This window comes from Plecotus auritus, assembly GCF_963455305.1.
Source record: "Plecotus auritus genome assembly, chromosome: 13".
Taxonomy (NCBI): domain Eukaryota; kingdom Metazoa; phylum Chordata; class Mammalia; order Chiroptera; family Vespertilionidae; genus Plecotus; species Plecotus auritus.
In genome coordinates, this window is record NC_137779.1 from 14,948,244 (window position 1) to 14,966,830 (window position 18,587).

An 18,587-nucleotide genomic window follows, 5' to 3' on the forward strand; every position below is an offset into this window, starting at 1 on the left:
AGGTTTGGGGGTGCAGCTAGCACAACCCCCAAGCTAGGTCTAAGCCAAGGGTGGAGAACCTTTTTTCTGCCAAGGGCCATTTGGATATTTATAACTATCAACTTAAAAATTAGCTTGCTGCGAGAACCAAGATGGCAGTGAAGGTAAACACCTGTACTCTCCACCTCCCGCAACCACATCAAAAGTACAACTAAAATACAGGACAACCATTCAGAACCGGCTGAAAGCTGGCTGAATGGAAGTCCTACACTAGAGAAGTAAAGAAGAACGCATTGAGATAGGAGGGGTGGAGGCGCGGAATGGTCTGGTCAGGCACCCACGTGTGCTGCGTTGTTTTTGTTTTTTTTTTAATTTCTTTTTTTTTTTTTTTTAAATGTTAGCTCATCCTTTTTTTTTTTTTTTTTTAATATATATTTTATTGATATTTCACAGAGAGGAAGGGAGAGGGATAGAGAGCTAGAAACATCGATGAGAGAGAAACATCGATCAGCTGCCTCCTGCACACCTCCCACTGAGGATGTGCCCGCAACCAAGGTACATGCCCTTGACCGGAATCGAACCCGGGACCCTTCAGTCCGCAGGCCGACACTCTATCCACTGAGCCAAACCGGTTTCGGCGTGTGCTGCGTTTTTAATTGGGAGGGAGATCGGCTCTGCAGAGGCCGCCCATGAGAAGCTGGGGATCCCAGTCCCCCAGCACAGGGTTCCAGAGTTGGGTAGAGTCCCGGTAACTTCAGGCCATAAAAACCAGCAGGAATTTTGGTCCAGTGACAAAGGCTGCTGGAATCCCACTGTTGCTCTTAAAGAGCCCACGCACTGTCCTGCTTCCGAGATCCAGCACTCGGGGACCCAGACACATACGGGGAGTAACTAGGTTGTCTGGCATTGGGGCAGGAGAGCCCCCACAACAGCACAAGCTGGCACCGAGAGGTGTGGCCGTCCCCAAGGATGGGTGTCTCAGAATGGGAACCCAAAATGAGGCATGCGTTCTGAGGAACCCATGGGTAACCCCCCTCCCCTCCCCCACCCCATCACCCTTGGAAAGCTCCAGGGCAGGTCAGGCTTCCAGGACACTATCCTCCCTCTCCCTCTCTGGCTCGCCTTGTGTCCAGCCACACCTCCAGGCAAGGATGCCAGTAGCACCACAGAGACCACAACCCCCACACCAGGCTGGTGCTGAAGGGGGACTCAGTCATACCTGTGGTGTGGCAGAATGCCCAGACCACAGACTCCGAGCCTCGGGGAGCCTCTTACCCAGGGCCAGAAGGTTCTGGTAGTTCTCTAGCATCACGTCCCGGTACAGGGCCCTCTGAGGCGAGTCCAGCTGGCCCCACTCCTCCTGGGTGAAGTCCACGGCCACATCCTTGAAAGTCACCGACTCCTGGGATGACACACTTCTCAGTCACCCGGGGTGGGAGTGATTCCCACTGGGTTCATGCTTCCAAGGGAATTAGGGTTGACCTCTGTGACCTCCCAAGCGTGGAGGTTGTGCTTAGACGTCATCTGTCATACAGTCCCACATACACACCACAGCTGGGCCAGGAATCACCATCTGGACCTGGCTTTCTGGACCCAAAGGACCCGGCTCACTGGGCAGCCCCTGTGCCTGCCACGCTGGACGGAAAGCTGCTGTGAGAAGTTCTGGGTAAGAATGTCAAACTTAGAGAACTTGAGAGAATAACACAAAGAACCCAGAAACCCTGTGCAAATCTCACCGCTGCCAAAGGCCCTGACCCTAAGGAAGCAAACCCTGGGCTTACCAGCAAGTTCCGAGCCTAAGAGACCAAAGGAGCCATTCCATGTCCTTCCTGCCTGCCCCTCCCTCCTTCCTACTGAACTCTGCTCCCCTGCCCTCCCCAGGCACATACAGGGAGGAACTGGGTTGTCTGGCATCAGGGCAGGAACTCAGGGATGGCTCTCACCCAGACTGGGGGTGCTCACAGGGGTCAATGTTCCTGTGCTGGGGGATCTCCCCTGTCCCAGGGCTGACTGGCAGCCATATCTGAGTCTCAACCAGCCTGGATCACACTGTTTGCTCCGCCCTGGGGATTCCCTGAATCCTGCCCCATCCAATCTGCAGCCCCACCCAAGCTGTTTGCAGCAGCTTTTCCATATGAATAGCCTATCCTGGCTCAGGCTTCAGACTTTGCTAAAATCTCTCAAACAAGCTGCAGCTGGTGACAGCATGCCCCAAACCCATCAGTAAAAGGCCCAAGACCAGCCCTAGCACCAGCCTGCCTTGCTTCACAGCTGGGCTTTGCCTCCTGCATAGCAGCTCTCCCACTGTCTTGCAGCTGGTCCTCACAGCCAATTGGCCTGGAGGTCAACTCCTCCCAGAGACGCCAACAGCAATCAAGGCTCAACTACAAGACTGTGCACACAGCCCACACAGAGGCACCCTAGAGCAGCTGTTGCCAACATTTCAGACCTCACAGATCACCGGTTGGTGACCGCTAACCTAGAGTGCCCAGCTCAGATGATGAGAGGCTGAGTCAAAAAGCTAAAGAAGTTCATCACCACCAAACCAGTATTATATGAAATGTTGAAGGGAGGAGGAGAAGGAGGAGGGGGAGCAGGGGGAGGAAGGGGGAACAGGGGGAGGAAGGAGAAAGAGGAGGTAAAAAACATGAACAATAAAATGGCAACAAATACATGTCTATCAACAATCAAATCTAAAAATCAAAATAAATGAAGAAGAAATCTAATGAACAAAATAAACTGGTGAATAAAATAGAATCAGAGGCATGGACGCATGGAACAGACTGACGAATCTCAGAGGGAAGGGGGAGGAGGGTGTGGGAAGAGATTAACCAAAGATCTTACCTATAGACACAGACAATAGGGTGGTGAAGGCCTGGGGTGAGAACCGGGTGGAGGGGGGCACAGGGGAGGAAGAAAGGGGGACATCTGTAATACTCTCAACAATAAAGACGTAAAAAATAATAATAAATTAGCCTGCTATTTTTGGTCAAACATTTAAGTAACTCACCACCAAAGGCCTTGGCAGGGCCAGACCAAATGATTTCAAGAGCCTTATACAGCCCGTGGGCGAGATGTTCCCCACACCTGGTCTAAGCTATGAGAATTTTGCTTTCTGTTTTCCAACAGGTCAGAGTCTCCTTTAACACACAAAAAAGACACACACAAACACCAAAAACCTGGTGATCCTGGAACATGTGTTGTGCTTTCTGTGCCTTCAGGAAGCTGAGGGTCACATGCCGCTGGGAACTGAACTGTGCACTTAGCAGCCCCACGTGGGCATCTGGCTGGCTTGAGGGTTAAATGTCCCAAGTGCAGCATTGACAGATTACGGGTTTTTATTACCAGACTCATTAAGTCAAGAGAAGAGATCCGAACACCCAGAAGATGATGGCCTGGGGTCAGATGTCAATGGCACCATTTCCCCACTACACCCCTTTTCTCTGCTCCCCCTGACGGAAGTCCATCCCTGCCCACATGGATGGGGTATCCTCCCCTTAACCATCTCCATGCACAACCCTCCTGTCCACATTTCTCTCTCGCTCTATTTTCTTCACCTGAAAACATTCTCCAACACGCTCAAAAGCACTAATGAGCCCAGCTGGCGTGGCTCAGTGGTTGAGCGTCAACCTATGACCCAAGAGGTCACGTTTCAATTCCCAGTCAGGGCACGTGCCTGGTTGCAGGCTTGATCCCTAGTGTGGGGCATGCAGGAGGCAACCAATCAATTATTCTCTCTCATCATTGATGTTTATTATCTCTCTTTCCCTTCCTCTCTGAAATCAATAAAAATATATTTTTTAAAGCAAAAATGAAATTCTCTATTTTGCCCACACATCCATCAACTGTGAAGTAGCCACCTACTATGTGCACCCTCAGCTGTACTAGGGATACAACAGGCAGGATCACCCATTGCTCTAAGACCTCATGGTGCAGGGCCTAGAAGTCATAAAGAACTAAGAATGGCAAGGTCAAGGAGGGGACTGGCTTCCAGTGGTCAAGGGCTGGGAGATGGTATCTGGGGGGATCAGACAGTACAAAATGATAGCCTGCAGCACCCCGTGGCTTGTGCCTGAGAAGCCAGGAGCAGAATGGGTGGCTGGGGTGCCAGCTCCTTCCAGGTGGGGAGCATGGGGACCTGACCAAGCACAGTGATCCCAAGTTAAAGTTTGCCACACTCTTCCTCCCGGGAGCACGCCTGCACCTTCCCCTTTCCATTCCCTCTCTCTTCTGCCCCCACCCCCACCCCCAGGCACTTTACCATTAGCTTCCTCACTCCCAAGCTCCAAGGGCCCTTCCTTTACCTCTATAACTTGTTGCCTAAACCCATTTCTTCTAGGAATTACTTTTCCTAGCTCTGTAATTCACCCAATTTACTCTTACAGTTGGGTTCTTGGCTCTGAATTCTTTCCTAGCCAGAACCCAAGTACCGAGGTTATTGAACCCAGGTTTGGTCTGACTCCACCGGTCAAACACCTAGTACCATCCCCGCTGCCTTCAACATAATGACGCTGCGACCCAGGACCCGGCTTCTTACTGTGACTCAGATTGTTCCACTGCTGTTGTGTTTCAGTTCCAGATAAGCAACAAAACCATCCAAAGCTGACCTCAGGACCAGCTGCATTGAATAATGACCCCCTGCCCTGATGCCAGCCAGCCAATCAAGCAGTGCAGACCACAACCCTGAAAGGACACACCTGGAAAACTGCTGACCAGCATTCTATTAAGATCTTCCGGGTAACCGTTTTGGGCCCCCTTCCTGAGCCACACCGATTGACTGCCTCCTGCTGGGGATCCAGTCCAGACCAGGAATCCAACCGTGACCTCCTGGTTCATAGGTAGATGCTCAACCACTGAGGCACACTGGCCAGGCCGGAGGATTCCTTTCTTTTGTTAATCCTCACCCCAGGATAAGAATGGAAGGGAGGGGGAGAGACAGAGAGAGAAACATCCCGTAGGCACCCCGACCAGAACCAGGGCTGGGGATTTAGCCTGCAACTGAGGTACGTTTGAACCTGGGACCCTGTAGTCTGCAGGCCGAGGCTCTAAGCACTGCGCCAAGCCGGCTAGGGCGGATTCCTTTTAAGTTACGTTCCACTCACCCAGGCAAAAGAGAACCCCCTCAGGCCCCGCCCCACAGGCACTTCTCGCCCCGCCCATTAACGCCACGCCCCCTAGGTCGCGCCCGTTTCCATGGCGACGCGGCACTAGGCCGGGGCTGCCCGGCCACCGAGGGGAGGAGCAGCGGCAGCACCGGCGGCGACATGAGCACAACAGGGGTGGCGGCCCGGCAGCCGCCCCCCAGCTCGGAGACCCCGAGCTCCCGGGGCGCACAGCGCCCGCGCCATCGCTCGTCCGCGGCCCTCCACCACCTGGGGCAGCAGGCAGCGCAGCTCGGGCTCGGCGAGGCGCAGAAGCGGGTACTGGACCTGGAGAAGAGCCTGCAGTTCCTGCAGCAGCAGCACTCCGAGACGCTAGTCAAACTCCACGAGGAGATTGATCACCTGAAGCGGGAGAACAAGGGTGAGTCCGGGTGGCGGGCCGGGACACCGCGCCCCCCCGCGGTGGGACCGGAGAGACAGGAAGACCTGCCTTCCTGGTATCTATCCTCAGCACCAAAGCAGTACATGGACTCTAGAACACGCAAGGTTTAGGGAGGATTCAGGGCAGCAAGCCCACCCCGGGTCCTACCAAGTAGGGGCTCAGGCTCCCTACCCCAGACCAGCACCCCAATCCTCCCCTCCAGTCATGGGTCTTCCTGGAAGGTGGCCTCCTGGTCAACTGTCCATCTGGCAGGGAGGGTCTGGCTGCATCATTTCCCACAGTCACCCCGTCAGCCTTCTTTTCTGTAGGCAGGGCCAGGCCCACCTCATTTTATTTATTTATTTTTTTAAATATATTTTATTGATTTTTTACAGAGAGGAAGGGAGAGGGATAGAGAGTTAAAAACATCGATGAGAGAGAAACATCGATCAGCTGCCTCCTGCACACTCCCCACTGGGGATGTGCCCGCAACCAGGGTACATGCCCTTGACCGGAATCGAACCTGGGACCCTTCAGTCCGCAGGCTGATGCTCTATCCACTGAGCCAAACCGGTCAGGGCTGCCCACCTCATTTTAAAAACTCTTTAGAGAAGTAAAACATACCCTCAAAAGTAGCTCAGTGAACTTTCACACACTAAACACACCCAGATCAAGGGCAGACATGTTGGCCCAGAAGGATCCCTGGGCTCCATCCAGCCTCTCCCCAGACATCTGGGACCCTGTGCCCTTGTGTCTCCTCAGGGCAGACCCACTTCCTAATTTTACACCCCTCGAGGCTCCTCAGCCCCCTGGGCTAGGCCTGAAGCAGAACTTGAGGCCTCCACCATGGGACTCTGCCCCTCTCTCTGGCCTTCCTCACACTTCAGCTCTCCATGTCTTCTTGAGTCTCATCCCCGTCCCTCCCTGATATCAGCCATGTCTTGGGCACTTGGTTGTAGCACTGACTACATCTGCTCATCCATGGCCAGGAGCTCCTAGAAAGCTGGGTCATCCTGACTCATCCCTCTACCCTTGGAACCAAGCTCCCCCCCCTGGCAGAGGGTGCCCTGTAGACGTCATGGATGAAGGGTGGGATTTTGGGTGAGGCTCTCAGCAGGCTTTGGCTCAGGGAACAGCCAGAGGCATTCCCAGCCCTAAGGTGCCCAAGGCAAAGGCTTGGCCCCTGGGGCAGGGTCCCTGAGGCCTCTTGGGGACTCAGGGGAGAGGGTGGGCAGGGCAAACCAAGCTTCTCTCAAATGGCTGTGGCTTTGAAAATGACGAGAACATGTGCTTGCTTCCAGATCTCCATTACAAGCTAATAATGAATCAGAAGTCACAGAGGAGAGGTAAGACTGAGGCCCACAGTGCCTGATGGGAGTCACCACTGTCAAGAGCAGCCCCTCTAGACTGCCTGTGCCCACCCAGCTGCTGGGGCCCACGCTCTGTCCTAGTGGTGAGGGGTCCTGGAGGATCTGGACAGACAGACACCACTGTATCCAGCCATGGTCTGGGTGACAAGCACAGAAGGTGTCACTCTCAGGGAGCCCAAGGCCTGAGGTCTGAACAGTAGGGTCAGTGGGCAGAACAGTTGCCGGTGGGGGTGCCCAGGCCCGCCCCTGCCTTCCCCAGCCTCACTGCCTTGGTGAGCTCTTTCACTTGGCTGCTGTTCTGGGCTACTCCTGTGTCCTTCTGAAATGCTGGGGAGCCCAGCCCAGCCCTGTGGCTTTGGGCTTGTTCTCCTCCCTAACATTTGGGGCCAGGCCTGACACTGAGTGGTGAGTGGTGCCAGCCTGGAGTGGTGCTCCAGTCGGGGGGTGCCCAAGGCTCTTTCTTCCTGGGGGACACAGAGAATGGGATGTGGGGGCCCGACTTTAGTGGGGCAGAACAGCTCCAGTGAGCTGTCCTAGATACACAGTGACGCCCATTTAGCGGTCCCAGTCCTGCAGTGTGTGTGTGGGGGGGGGTTCCTGTAGGGACAGCAGGAGAGGTTGTATGCCTTCAGGACCTGCCTACTTCTAAGGCCCCAAGCCCCGTTGGCTCCCTCAGGCACCGGCTAGGTCTGGGGCTGCCTCACCAGAGCATTGGGGAGGGCTCTGCATGAATGCCTGGGCCCAGGGCCTGCAAGGCCAGGAGGCGGGCGCAGGAGGGCCCAGCCTCTTGCTGTGCAGAAACTGCTGGGGAAAGTGGAACATAAGCATCATTGCTGCCATCGTGGGTTGAACCCTGCATGTTTGCCCACAGGTAGCATCACCAACTCCAGCTTTCAGTCCATCAAGCCCATTCCAAACTCAGTGATGTCAGGTGAGCCTGCCAGCACCCTCAGTGTGCTTGAGGGAGGGCAAGTGCCCCACTGTTAGGCAGCCCTGGGGGTGGAGAGATGGTGCCTTTGCCAGGCCCCAAGAGGGATAAGGGACAACTAAAGGGAGCCAAGGAGGGTGTGGTGAGCTGAAACCACCAGAAGGGGGCTGAGGTGGATGGGACGGGGCTGTGGGTCAGCCAGAGGGAGGCTGCAGAAACAGTGATGTCAACGAGACGCACAAGGTCCCACAGCAGGCCCACCTGGAGCGGGTGTGGGCAGACTCACTGAGTTGTCTTCCAGAGACAGGGTGGGGAGCTGGCTTCCCTGCTTGTAGTGTCCCCGCAGAGCAGGCAGGACGCAGGTCCAATGGCCCCGGCGTCCTTTGCAGCCTGGAGAGCCTCTTCTCCCCACGCTGCCTCCCGAGAGGCCAGGCATGCTTATCGGGAGTGGCCCCGGCTCTAAGTAGGAACCAGGCAGGCCATGGGTCTTGTTCTGGGAAAGGAAACCTGTGCGGCTGGATCGGGACCTCTCATTCAGTTCCGTTTTGTCCCAAATGGGGTTCTGCTTTAGTCAGGGGACAGCTGCAGGGCCACCCCACCCCCAGCATTTCTGGAAGCCTGGGAAGAGACCGGCCCTGTTTCAGGTGTCAGAGCATTCAGGAGGTTCCGCCCACAGGCTTCATCCTCAGACCCTCATTCCTGTCTTCCAGCAGGAGGCTCTGTTACCATCTACCCTTTACCAGGAGGAAACTGAGGCAGTGGGCGGGGGCTCCTTGGGCACACACAGCTGATCCTGGAGGACTTGGGCACAAAAGCTTGATGCCCGCAGTAATTGGCCCTGTCTGGGTCTGACCTGTAGCCAACTCTCAAAACAAGGCCAGGCCTCAGCCCAGCTCCAAGAAGCAAGACTCAAAAACTGATGCTCCCCAGAAGACAGACCTGGAAGAGAAGACTCAGTCTGCTGCCCTGCTTCACAGCAGCAAGTTGGACAAAGCCCCCGGGGCACAGAGGCCCTCCAAGTAAGGCGTTTAGTAGGTTCACAACCTGGAACCAGCCCATTGCTTTGCCTTCCAAATGGGCTGGCCTCCAGCATGAACTAAGCTGGGGGTCCTCCAGGGTCCCTGTGCTGACCTGAGCCCACAGAGGGGCCAGCAGCACCCCCTAAACCATTTCCTCAGAGAATTTGGCCTCCAAACGAGCTTGCTTTTCACCAAGCATAGAGTCAGGTTTCCAGGCTCCACCTGGGAAACTCACTTGGCCATTGGAAGGCAGTCAGCAGGACACCCCAGGTTTTGGAACTTCCCTGGAAAGCAGGGAGTCTGTACTTTGCACCAGAAAAGGGACCCTATTGTCCCTCAGATAGTACAGTCAGCAGGACAGGCTCCTGCTTCTCTCTGCACAATCCTTAGATTCCCTCTTGACCAGTTTTACCAAGTTTGGGGTCAGGACAGCTTGAACCACGCATACGCACCTTGTGATGGGAGGACGAGATGGGCCCAGATCACTGGCCCCAGAGACCCCCCAGTGCACCCTGGTCAGCAGAAGGCAGCCAGGCCGCTGCCCTGAAGAGTTGGTGGGTGGCTAGACCAATTCTGGCAGGCCACCTCTGGGCTGCTGCATGGACCGTTTCAGAGATGAAGTGGAGACCTTTAATCCAGAGGCCACCTCGGTGGCAGGCAGCCAGCACAAGAGCAAGCAGGTGATGGGGGTGCCCCGCCTGATGAACCTGCCCCCCCACTTGCGCAAACCCACCTCACTTCAGCAGTGTGAAGTGGTCATCCGCCAGCTGTGGAATGCCAACCTCCTGCAGGCCCAAGAGGTGAGGCTCGGGTGGTGGGGCGCAGCCCTGGTGGCTCTGCAGCCTTGGCCGCCATGCCTTCTCCCTGTCTTCCAGCTGCAGCATCTCAAATCTCTCCTGGAAAGGACCCAGAGGTCATCCCAGGCTGGTTCTGAGGAGGCTGACCTGTCTTCTAAGTGAGTGCCCAGCGTGGCTCTTGTCCCAACACAGTAGGGGCTTGGATGTGCAGGGCTCACTGCTTCCTCTTCCTTCCCCAGTGACCAGGAAGCTATGCAGCTCCCCAAGGTCCCCACCAAGGGTGTCTCTAGGAAATGGTGAGTCCAGGGGCACAGGACGGGTGGGGCACCTGCAAGGAGAAGGGGGCAGGGCACAGCAGAAAGGAAGTCCTGGCTCCGCTGCCCACCCTCTGCCCCTGCCAGCCTGATCCTGAGCCCGATTCCTGTGTCGGAGCGCGCCATCCTGCCCGCACTGAAGCAGACCCTGAAGAATAACTTTGCTGAGCGGCAGAAGAGGCTGCAGGTGGTGCAGAGCCGGCGGCTACACCGCTCCGTGCTCTGAGTGCCTGCCCCGAGTCCGCACTGTGGTCCCAGCCAGGCCCAGATCACAGCTGGGGACCCTCACCCTCTCTAGGCAGCATTCCAAAAAAACTCCACATGAACCAAACTCACGGCACATAAAGTCCTTGGTCTGAGAACTGAAAACGTTTATTTTCTTGCTCAGTATTTTGCTATTCTGCATTTACACAAGAACGTGTTAAAAGTATTACTTCACCTGTTGAAGAATAAAGCTTGTTTCTCCCAGTCCTGAGTCTAGTCCCTCGCTGGCTGTCAGGCGCTGCTGCCCTGGGAGGCCCCCAGCTCTGCACCCTACAATGGGGGGTTGGGGAGAGGGCGCTGGTGGCTGCCCTGGAAACAAGCTTCGTGGGCACTCCCTTAGGGGACTCAGGGGCCTTTCCTGCCTGGGCTGCCTTCCGGGCACAGGCCCTCGTGTCTCCTGCTTGACCAGACACTCCTCAGGGCAAGGCAATGTCCACCTACCTCGGTGACATCTCGTGTCCACACTGACATCGGCCACGAGCCACTCTGCTGAGCCCAGCCGTCCCCTGTGGAGGGCCATAGTCAAGGCCCCAGGAGAATGGTCCTTTGCAGGGTGCTAGGCCCTAACCCATGATGTCCCCACCCTGTGAGGGCCTCACGTCAACCCCTCAGTCGCCAGAACAGCAGCTTCCTCTTACATCTCATGGGTGTTCCTCAGGGCTAATCTCTGCCTCTTCCAGCTTCAGGGAACACGGACTTTGCCAAAAACCTGGAGGTGAACCAGGATGAGGCATCAGCAGTCAGATGAGGGTGAACTAAGGTCTGGGCATCCATGGCCATCTCCAAGGTGGGGGACCTGGCTCAGCCCTGACAACACCCCTCACTGAACAGTAGGCTCTGGACTCACAGGGGTGGGGTGGGGCATAGTGACAAATTCATGACAAACACAGGAATAATAAATTTATTGTAAGAACCACAGAAGATATAGTAGTGCACGTACAAAAGAGGGAGCCTCTGACACCAGAGGGCTGGCTGATGCTTCCTCAGGGAGCCCTCCCTCTCAGGAGTGGCTCTGAGGATACCAGGTCCAGAGGATGGCACCCTGACCCAAAAGTGAGCCCAGCTAGTGCACATGGTGCCAGGGACAGGGTTCCCCCAGAATCCTCTGCTCCCCAGGACCCCCAGTGCTGAGCAGGCCCCAGGGCTTGAAGGGAACATGCTATGAGGCGTGAGGTCCAGCTGGTAGTGGCGACTTGCAACCATCCACAGGCCAGACTTCCTTCTGAGACACACTGGTGCCCCTGGATGGGGAGCCTCCCTACAGCAGGCCCCGTACGAACCCAACACTGTGAGCAGAGAATTGTGTGTGTTTTAAGGATTTCCTACAGAAACGGGTAGAGTGTTTTCTGGCACACACACCAGGGGCTGTAACAGGGCCCTGGCTTCTCCCTGGGAGTCAGGGAGGACAAGGGCCCTGCAGGGTCAAAGGGACAGCAGCCGGAGGAACGCAGGCCCGGGGGCGTCTGCCACTCCTACCACAAAGGACTCCAGAGCCCGTCCCAGTCCGGTTCAAGTGCGGGGAGACGCTTGGTAGGTCCCCAAGGCGGAAGATAAAAGCAGGAAAGCTAACCTAAGCCCAGGCTCTCTGGGGAGCCAACACCTAGAAAGGTCCGACACAAGGTGTGTCTCCTCTGTGGCCCCAACAAGGCTGCCAGCTGACCCGTGGTCCCTGTGGGCTGGCAGCCGAGAAGCAGCAGTGGTGGTGGCTAGGCAGCCGAGAGGCAGGCCTGGTGGATGCTCTCCGCCCAGGTGTTGAGCAGGGCTGTAACTGAGTGCTTGTCGGGGAGCTGCAGCAGCCTCGAGGTCATGCATCGGTGCACCGACTGCAGGAAGGGGTTGGCGTCTGCAACAGAGCAGTGGGTCTTGAGCACTGTGCCCTCCTCCAGGACAACCGGCACTGTGCAGCTCTTGTATGGGAACCTGCCCTTAAAGGCACAGAGCTGGCGTCTGGGGCACTTCTCAGCCACGACTACCTGGGATGCCATCGCCCATGCACCGCTGGTGGCTGTCAGGCTCTCCCAGGCCGTGTCACTGGAGAACTGCAACATGAATGGACCTGGAACCCAGGGCTTTCCCTCAGGGAGAGCCTCAGGGCCCTAGACCTGGTCCTCTGTGGGCCAGGTCTGAGCCCTCACGGGGACTCATCAATGAAGCCCTCTGGGCCTCTGTCTGAAAGCCATGTCACCCAGATGGGTTCCCCTGAGCCCAAGCTCCTGTGTGTCGCCCAGGCCAGCCCTGCAGAGGCCCACAAGGGCCGCTGGAACAGCAGGGCCTGGGTCTGCTCCCTCCTCACCTATTGTACACGGATGCCCTGAAGTTGCAGGACAAAGGGACACAATGGGGGTAGAGACCCTTCTTTCTCCAGTGGCTGCTGGGCAACCTGCTCTTGTCCACAAGGGGAGCCAGAGGAGGAGAGGGAGGGACCCCAACTTGGGCGGCACATGAAGGAAACCCTGGTTGCTCAGAGCTGACCCTGCCTGCCCTGAGTCCCAGGCAGGGACTCCTCACAGCCGGCCTCTCGGCTCACCCACCGTACTGCCACTGCCGGTCGATCCACAGCGGGCTCTGGGCGGGGTAGTCGGCAGGCACACTGAGCTCCAGTGGTGGCACGCTCGGGAGATCCTTGTCATCTGCAACACAAGAGGCTGTGCCTATTCCCCGCTCACCCTGCCTCCCAGCCCTGCTTCTGGCGAGGCTGCAAAGCCTGGAGGACACTGGCTCTAGGGCCTCAGGCAAGCAGAGCTACCCCTGGACAGGAGGGTTGGACTTCCCTGGCACAGGGGAGAGGGGAGAGCGCTGGGCTCACGGTCCAGCCCTCGGAAGATGTCCTGGGCCAGGTGTGTAAGGATCAAGGAGGACAACGCAGGCAGGCTCCTTTGGGCCTGGAGCTGTGGGGTGAGCCTGGGTGTCTGTAGGAGGCTGAGCACAGTGCACAGTCAGGGTGGGCCAGTTCTGAGGCGAAGCCTGGAAGCTGTGTTCTTAGTACCCCCATGGCCTGGAGAAATGGTGGAGTCCTGGGGCTGGGCTTACTCCTCGTCAGCCCTGCCCTCCCCGGTACTCACCCAGCTTGCATATCAGGTGGACGGTGCCGTTGTTACTGCAGTGAGAAGGGTCCAAGTTCACCAGGAATTTGGGGTCTAATCTGGCCACCTCCCCCTGGAGCACGTTGGGGATGCTCTGCCGCTCATCCTCTTCAAGCTTACGCTTCCGGGTGCACACCACCGGTGCCCTGGAGGAGGCGATCGTGGTGACCACACTGGGCTAGGCTGTGGCCTATAGTCCCACACCTGCGCCCACCTCAAGGCTGAGCCCTGGGCTGTACATACGTGATGGGTGGGCCATGGATGGCCGTCATGGCTGGCACGAATGTGCGGTACAGGGAATGGTTGAAGACAGGTGAGCGGATGTTGGCCAGGACGGCATCCAGGAGCGGCTGGCACAAGTACTGCTGCTTGGTTGGTGGTACCGGGGGTGGTGGGGGCGTGGGCTGGTACAGGATGGGTGGGGTCAGCAGCCTCCTCTTGGGAAGGCTCTCCTGAGCCCAAGGCCCTCATCCTTACTTACAGCCAGACTTCCTGAGGCTCCCCACCACCTCCAACCCCTGCAGTCAAAGATGGCCAATCCTGGACACATTCTCCCCGAGTCCCCTCCCACCAGGGCCTGGCCTATTGCTTGGCAAGTGGAGGCAGGATGTAGAAGCAGCTTAGAGAAAAACCCACAGCTTGGGGGTTGGAGGAAGCACCCACAGGCCACAGCTGGAGGGAATTTCTCCCACCTCCCCACCACCCGCAGCAGACCTACCTGGAAGAAAACTCCAAGCAGGGTGCCCAGGCTGAGCAGTGAGCCCCCTCTGCCCACCCTGGACAGTGAGGGCAGCTCTTAGCCTGTGGTTCCAAGTCACTGTCGGGTGCGCCCTGACATTCCCTGCTGCCTTCAGAACCTCACCAGACCACAGCACCCCACTCACCACCGCCATGTCATTCTTGAGTTTCTCCAGGGCAATCTCACACTTCTGCAGAGTTTTCAGGGGGCACCTGTGGGGAGAGGGTACGTGGCTGACCCTCTGTGCGAGGGTGGGGGAACTGGCAGCTCACATGTGCTAATCCCAACCACACCCATCTGACTTCGCCTGGACAGTCAGGCCGGGAGCCTTGGCTACTGGAACCGTCCACAGGAATCCAGAGCCTAAGGCCTGGTGGTCCCACCCCAGGAGCTACTCAGTCCTGATCAGCAGAACAAGGCACAGGTAGGCCAGGGCCCAAATGAGGGTCAAGCCAAGAAGGCCTGTGGGCCATCACAGTCTAATAGGCCAGTCCTGCAGTGTCTAGCACTCTGTCCCGAAAAGCAAACCAGGAAGGAGACACAGTCTGAGCCAAGGGAAGTAACCTGAAGGCCTGTCCACACTCAGTTCTGTGGTGCTGTGTCGAGAACCTGGCACTCCACCACCTCCCGAGTGCTTCTTAAGGCTCTGTCTTATAAGGGCCCCAGAAGCTGATGGAGTTGGGCTGTGAGCTGGGCTGGCCCACAGCTGGCAAAGGTGGGGGTAGGGGCTTAGAGCCTCAGCAGACACAACTCAGTAGAGCCCTAGCCCCTTCTCTATTCTCTGCATGGTCCTAGCCTGGCCAAGCGGCAGCCTGGGATCCCCCCATGAGCTGTGGGTATAGCACCGCCCTCCCCCTGGGGGCCTGAGGACATGCTCACCTCTTGGAGGGGTCAGTCAGGATGTCCAGAAGGCTCTTCATCTTACTCAGGTCCTTTTTTCTGTCTGGAACAGAAGAGGGGATACTAAGACACAGCCTGGGAGTCTGCCGCTTCCACCACAACCCCCGCGCAAGCCCCACCCTCACCTTCATTCTTGTCGATCTTGTTGATCATGCGGCGTAGGGGCTCGATGTACTTGGACAGCTGCTTCAGCTTGTCCAGGTACTGCTGCTCCTCGGCCTGGCTGGAGCCCGCTGGGCTCATGACTGAGCTAGGGTTTACTGCAGGACAGAAGCTGGTGAGCCCAGCCAGTCCACAAGGTCCGACTCTCTGCAAACCCTCAAGGTGGGGTGCTCGGGCTCCAAGGGGCTCGGGTTTGCTCACCCCTTACAAGCAAGGCCTCATGAGGGTGAGGGGTTGCCCTCAGCATCTCAACTCCCAGGGCTAATGTGGGTGACACGATTGGCCCTGGGTCTCAGGCTATGCCCATCCCAACCCGACTTACCAGGGGTGTTTAAAGGTCCCGGGGAGGGGACACTGAAGTTCTGCGGGGTGCGCGCTGTCACTGGACTCTGGGAGGGCTGTGGTGAGGGGCTGGGCAGGAAGCTACTGGGGGATGGGGCAGGGCCGGAGCTGCAGCAAAGGGAAAGGGAGCGTGTCTGTGAGCTGTGGGCACCAGGAGGGCCCTCCCTGTGAGCCAGGCAGGGAGGGGCACCCTGGCCAGGCCTACCTGACGTTGGAGTTGGGCTGTGAGCTGGGCTGGCCGGGCTGCGGGGACGGCTGTGGGGGAGGGGGCATCGACTGCGGGGTCTGCACCTGCTGGCCCGGCGACGGCGAGGACAGCATGGTGAGGCTGTTCTGGCTGACCTGGAAGTGGAGGGGGCTCAGCCTGCTCGCCTGCCACACACTCTCACTCCCACTGTCCCATTGTTCCCACATGCTCAGACTTGGGGACCCCACGTGGCTGCACGCACAGCCCCTTCTGTCTCTCACAGCCTCACTGCATACCCTTGTCTTTCTCTGATGCCCTGCTTCTCAAATACTAATACAAGCACGTGCCCTACCTCTTGGGTACACACACATGGTGACCAAGACCTGGCTGGGCAGCCCTTGCTCCACGGGGGAGGCCCGTGAAGAACAGGGCCTTCGGCGCTGAGACAAGCTTCCCCTTGTGCCTGCCTCTCCGTGTGGAGACTGTGGAGCGGGAGGCCAGGGAAGGCTGTGGCCTTGGAGGAGCTCTCCTCTGTAAACCCCGCTCTGTGGTGGGTAAGACCATCCTTCACTTCATGGGAGCAAAGTGGCCCAGGTCAGCCCTCACCAGCATGCCTCACCTGGGGCTCTGGGACTGGACCAGCAGGTCCCACTATCACGTGAGTGGCTCAGCGTCATTCTCAGAAGCTGCTGCCTTGTTTGCAGAGCCAGGGCTCACCCTACTCCCTGCAGTCCTCATTGAGGAGACACAACAGAGTCAACTACACGCTGTCCTCACTAGGGAAGAGCCTATTCCCCTGTGAACTCCACAGGATGAAACCACACGCCCTAGGACCCTGGGACAAGGATGTGTGAAGCAACCATTTTCCACAGCGAAGATCAGGATGGCAGTTCCAGGTGGTGAGGACAGCTATGGAGAGACGCCTGCCCGCCAGCCCTGGGTAACTGGCCTCTCCTGGAATAAGCCCTGAAGAGAGCTGCCTCACCCAGTACTGATTGATGGTGGCATAAAGGCCCAGCCCCTCCACACAGCGGGATCACCCCAAAGGCCCTGCCAGCCGGAGCACTCCCAAGGGTTGGCAGTGACTTCTCCCACAGCCTAGTCAACCTCCTTGCATTTCGAGCACCACCTCAGAGTCTGCTTTGCATAGCCCAGCCCACACCCCGCCTCCTGAACCATCCAGTTCCATAGACCGACTGCCCTCTCCCACACACTCCTCCACCATGGCTTTGGAGTGCTGGGTTAGGATCACTCGGAGTGGGTCGCTGCATTCCAGTTCTGTCAGGGAGCAGGAAGGAACGTTTGAAAGAGCCCAGATCCCACCAGGGAAACAGGATGCCACCTTCCCTATCCCCCTACCCCACTAGGTGGGCAGGGGCAGGCATGGGGCCCTGCCCTTTCTCCCACATGCCTGGAACAAGCTCCAGGAGAGAATGGCCTTCTCCTCCTGTTCTCTGGCTTCCTCCCCACCCCACCGATTGTGTGGGATGGAGCTGCAGGGGGCACAGAGGCCACATCATGGCACTTCCAACATGGCTGGGTCAGAGAGGCACAAACTCAAGCCGGAAGTGGAGGGGCTGGAGTGAGGGAGCTTGAGGGGAGCAACATGGTTCCAGGTGTTTCATGCTGACATCATCAGGGGCACCAACAGGGCCTGGAGCAGCTTAGTTTCCTGCCCCGCCTCCCCCTGTGTAGGACTCGCCCTCACTGAGCCTGGATGCACTGAGTCCTAAGGCCTCATGGCCCCTGCACTAGAAAATTTGCTCTAGTCTAGAATCTACTCAGGTGCCAACAAACTCCCAGGACTAGGAAGGTGAGGGTCGCCTCAGAAAAGTCCATTCAGAGAACCACATATGGTGCCAAGGAGGGGATAAAAAGGCCTGAGGGCCCTACCCGAGGTCTGGCACCCTCCCTGTAAAGGCCGCTCCCCACCTGCCCCCTGAGCCCCAACCTTTCCCTGACTCCAACCTGCTGCCACTCCCTGCCCTACAGTCCCTGAAGCTGCATCTTGCCTCACCCTCTTCCTGCCCACAGGTCAAACCCTTTCACTTGGCCTCTCCCTGAGCACCTGGGCCCGGCATGCGCCCCACCTGCCCCTGAGTGCTTCAGCCTCTGTTCAAGCAGCTGTCCCTTCTAGAAGATGTTTGGCTTTTGTCTGTTACCTAAAGCTAGTGCTTCTCTGAAGGGGAATGAGGCACCTTCAGCAGAAAGCACTTCACAGTCCACTTGCCACCTAAGTGTCTGAAACTGTACAGAATGGGGCAAAAGTAGGTTTACAATTGTGAGTACACAAAACAGTTTATTTTTGTATTATTATTTATTGTATTATTTTCCCTATGAACTGTCAACCTACTTTTGCTCTGCCCTGTATTTTAAGAGGCACCCTCAAGCACTCAGAACATGGAGAAATAGGGCGCACTTTGCTCACATCCTCTGCTTTTGGGTTCCATGAAGCCACTGATGTAACACAGCTCCCCAAGCACCAGACTGAGGGTCTAAGACCCAGTGAAGAACAGCCTGCCTGAGCTCAGTGGCTCTGCCTCTTACCCAAGCCTCCATCTCATGTCCAGCCCTGGGCTCTGGCTCCTCTGGCCCCTGTAGTCAAAACTCTTAAGACTGCTAAGGCCGTGGTCGGCAAACTGCAGCTCGCGAGCCACATGCGGCTCTTTGGCCCCTTGAGTGTGGCTCTTCCACAAAATACGATGGCCTGGGCGAGTCTATTTTGAAGAAGTGGCGTTAGAAGAAGTTTAAGTTTAAAAAATTTGGCTCTCAAAAGAAATTTCAATCGTTGTCCTGTTGATATTTGGCTCTGTTGACTAATGAGTTTGCCGACCACTGTGCTAAGGGAAACGCCTTGGCCTCCGACATCCGATCTCTTTGCATCTGACAGCTAGCTCCTCTGGAAAAATGCACAACTCCTGTTGGCAGCAAACATTACCCCTCGGAGGCCTTCAGGACGCCTCTCCGGCATCAGTACGGG

General features: G+C 57.1%; 2 protein-coding genes across 10 annotated transcripts in view; one reads left to right on the forward strand and one right to left on the reverse strand.

Moving 5' to 3' along the window:
- LOC308238408 (coiled-coil domain-containing protein 74B-like) overlaps positions 1 to 10,404 on the forward strand; it is a 508,084-nt gene extending 497,680 nt beyond the window's left edge. The window contains exons 2-9 of the mRNA XM_080650234.1: positions 4,502 to 5,502; positions 6,804 to 6,848; positions 7,744 to 7,803; positions 8,660 to 8,819; positions 9,433 to 9,619; positions 9,695 to 9,774; positions 9,856 to 9,912; positions 10,018 to 10,404. Of these exons, the coding sequence (XP_080506360.1) occupies positions 5,244 to 5,502; positions 6,804 to 6,848; positions 7,744 to 7,803; positions 8,660 to 8,819; positions 9,433 to 9,619; positions 9,695 to 9,774; positions 9,856 to 9,912; positions 10,018 to 10,156 (987 nt within the window). The 5' untranslated portion in view covers positions 4,502 to 5,243 and the 3' untranslated portion in view covers positions 10,157 to 10,404. The remainder of the gene's footprint in view (positions 1 to 4,501; positions 5,503 to 6,803; positions 6,849 to 7,743; positions 7,804 to 8,659; positions 8,820 to 9,432; positions 9,620 to 9,694; positions 9,775 to 9,855; positions 9,913 to 10,017) is intronic.
- Positions 10,405 to 11,077: 673 nt separating this feature from the next.
- Positions 11,078 to 18,587, reverse strand: part of MED15 (mediator complex subunit 15) — a 62,843-nt gene continuing 55,333 nt past the window's right edge. For 8 of the 9 annotated variants that reach the window (XM_080650231.1, XM_080650230.1, XM_080650227.1 and 5 more), the window contains 9 exons: positions 15,626 to 15,762; positions 15,401 to 15,528; positions 15,042 to 15,176; positions 14,896 to 14,959; positions 14,162 to 14,228; positions 13,521 to 13,681; positions 13,257 to 13,423; positions 12,726 to 12,824; positions 11,078 to 12,037 (listed from right to left, as the gene is read on the reverse strand). In XM_080650231.1, the coding sequence (XP_080506357.1) occupies positions 11,901 to 12,037; positions 12,726 to 12,824; positions 13,257 to 13,423; positions 13,521 to 13,681; positions 14,162 to 14,228; positions 14,896 to 14,959; positions 15,042 to 15,176; positions 15,401 to 15,528; positions 15,626 to 15,762 (1,095 nt within the window). In that variant the 3' untranslated portion in view covers positions 11,078 to 11,900. Of the gene's footprint in view, positions 12,038 to 12,721; positions 12,825 to 13,256; positions 13,424 to 13,520; positions 13,682 to 14,161; positions 14,229 to 14,895; positions 14,960 to 15,041; positions 15,177 to 15,400; positions 15,529 to 15,625; positions 15,763 to 18,587 lie in introns of all 9 variants that reach the window. The other variant, XM_080650232.1, reaches the window with a different exon arrangement.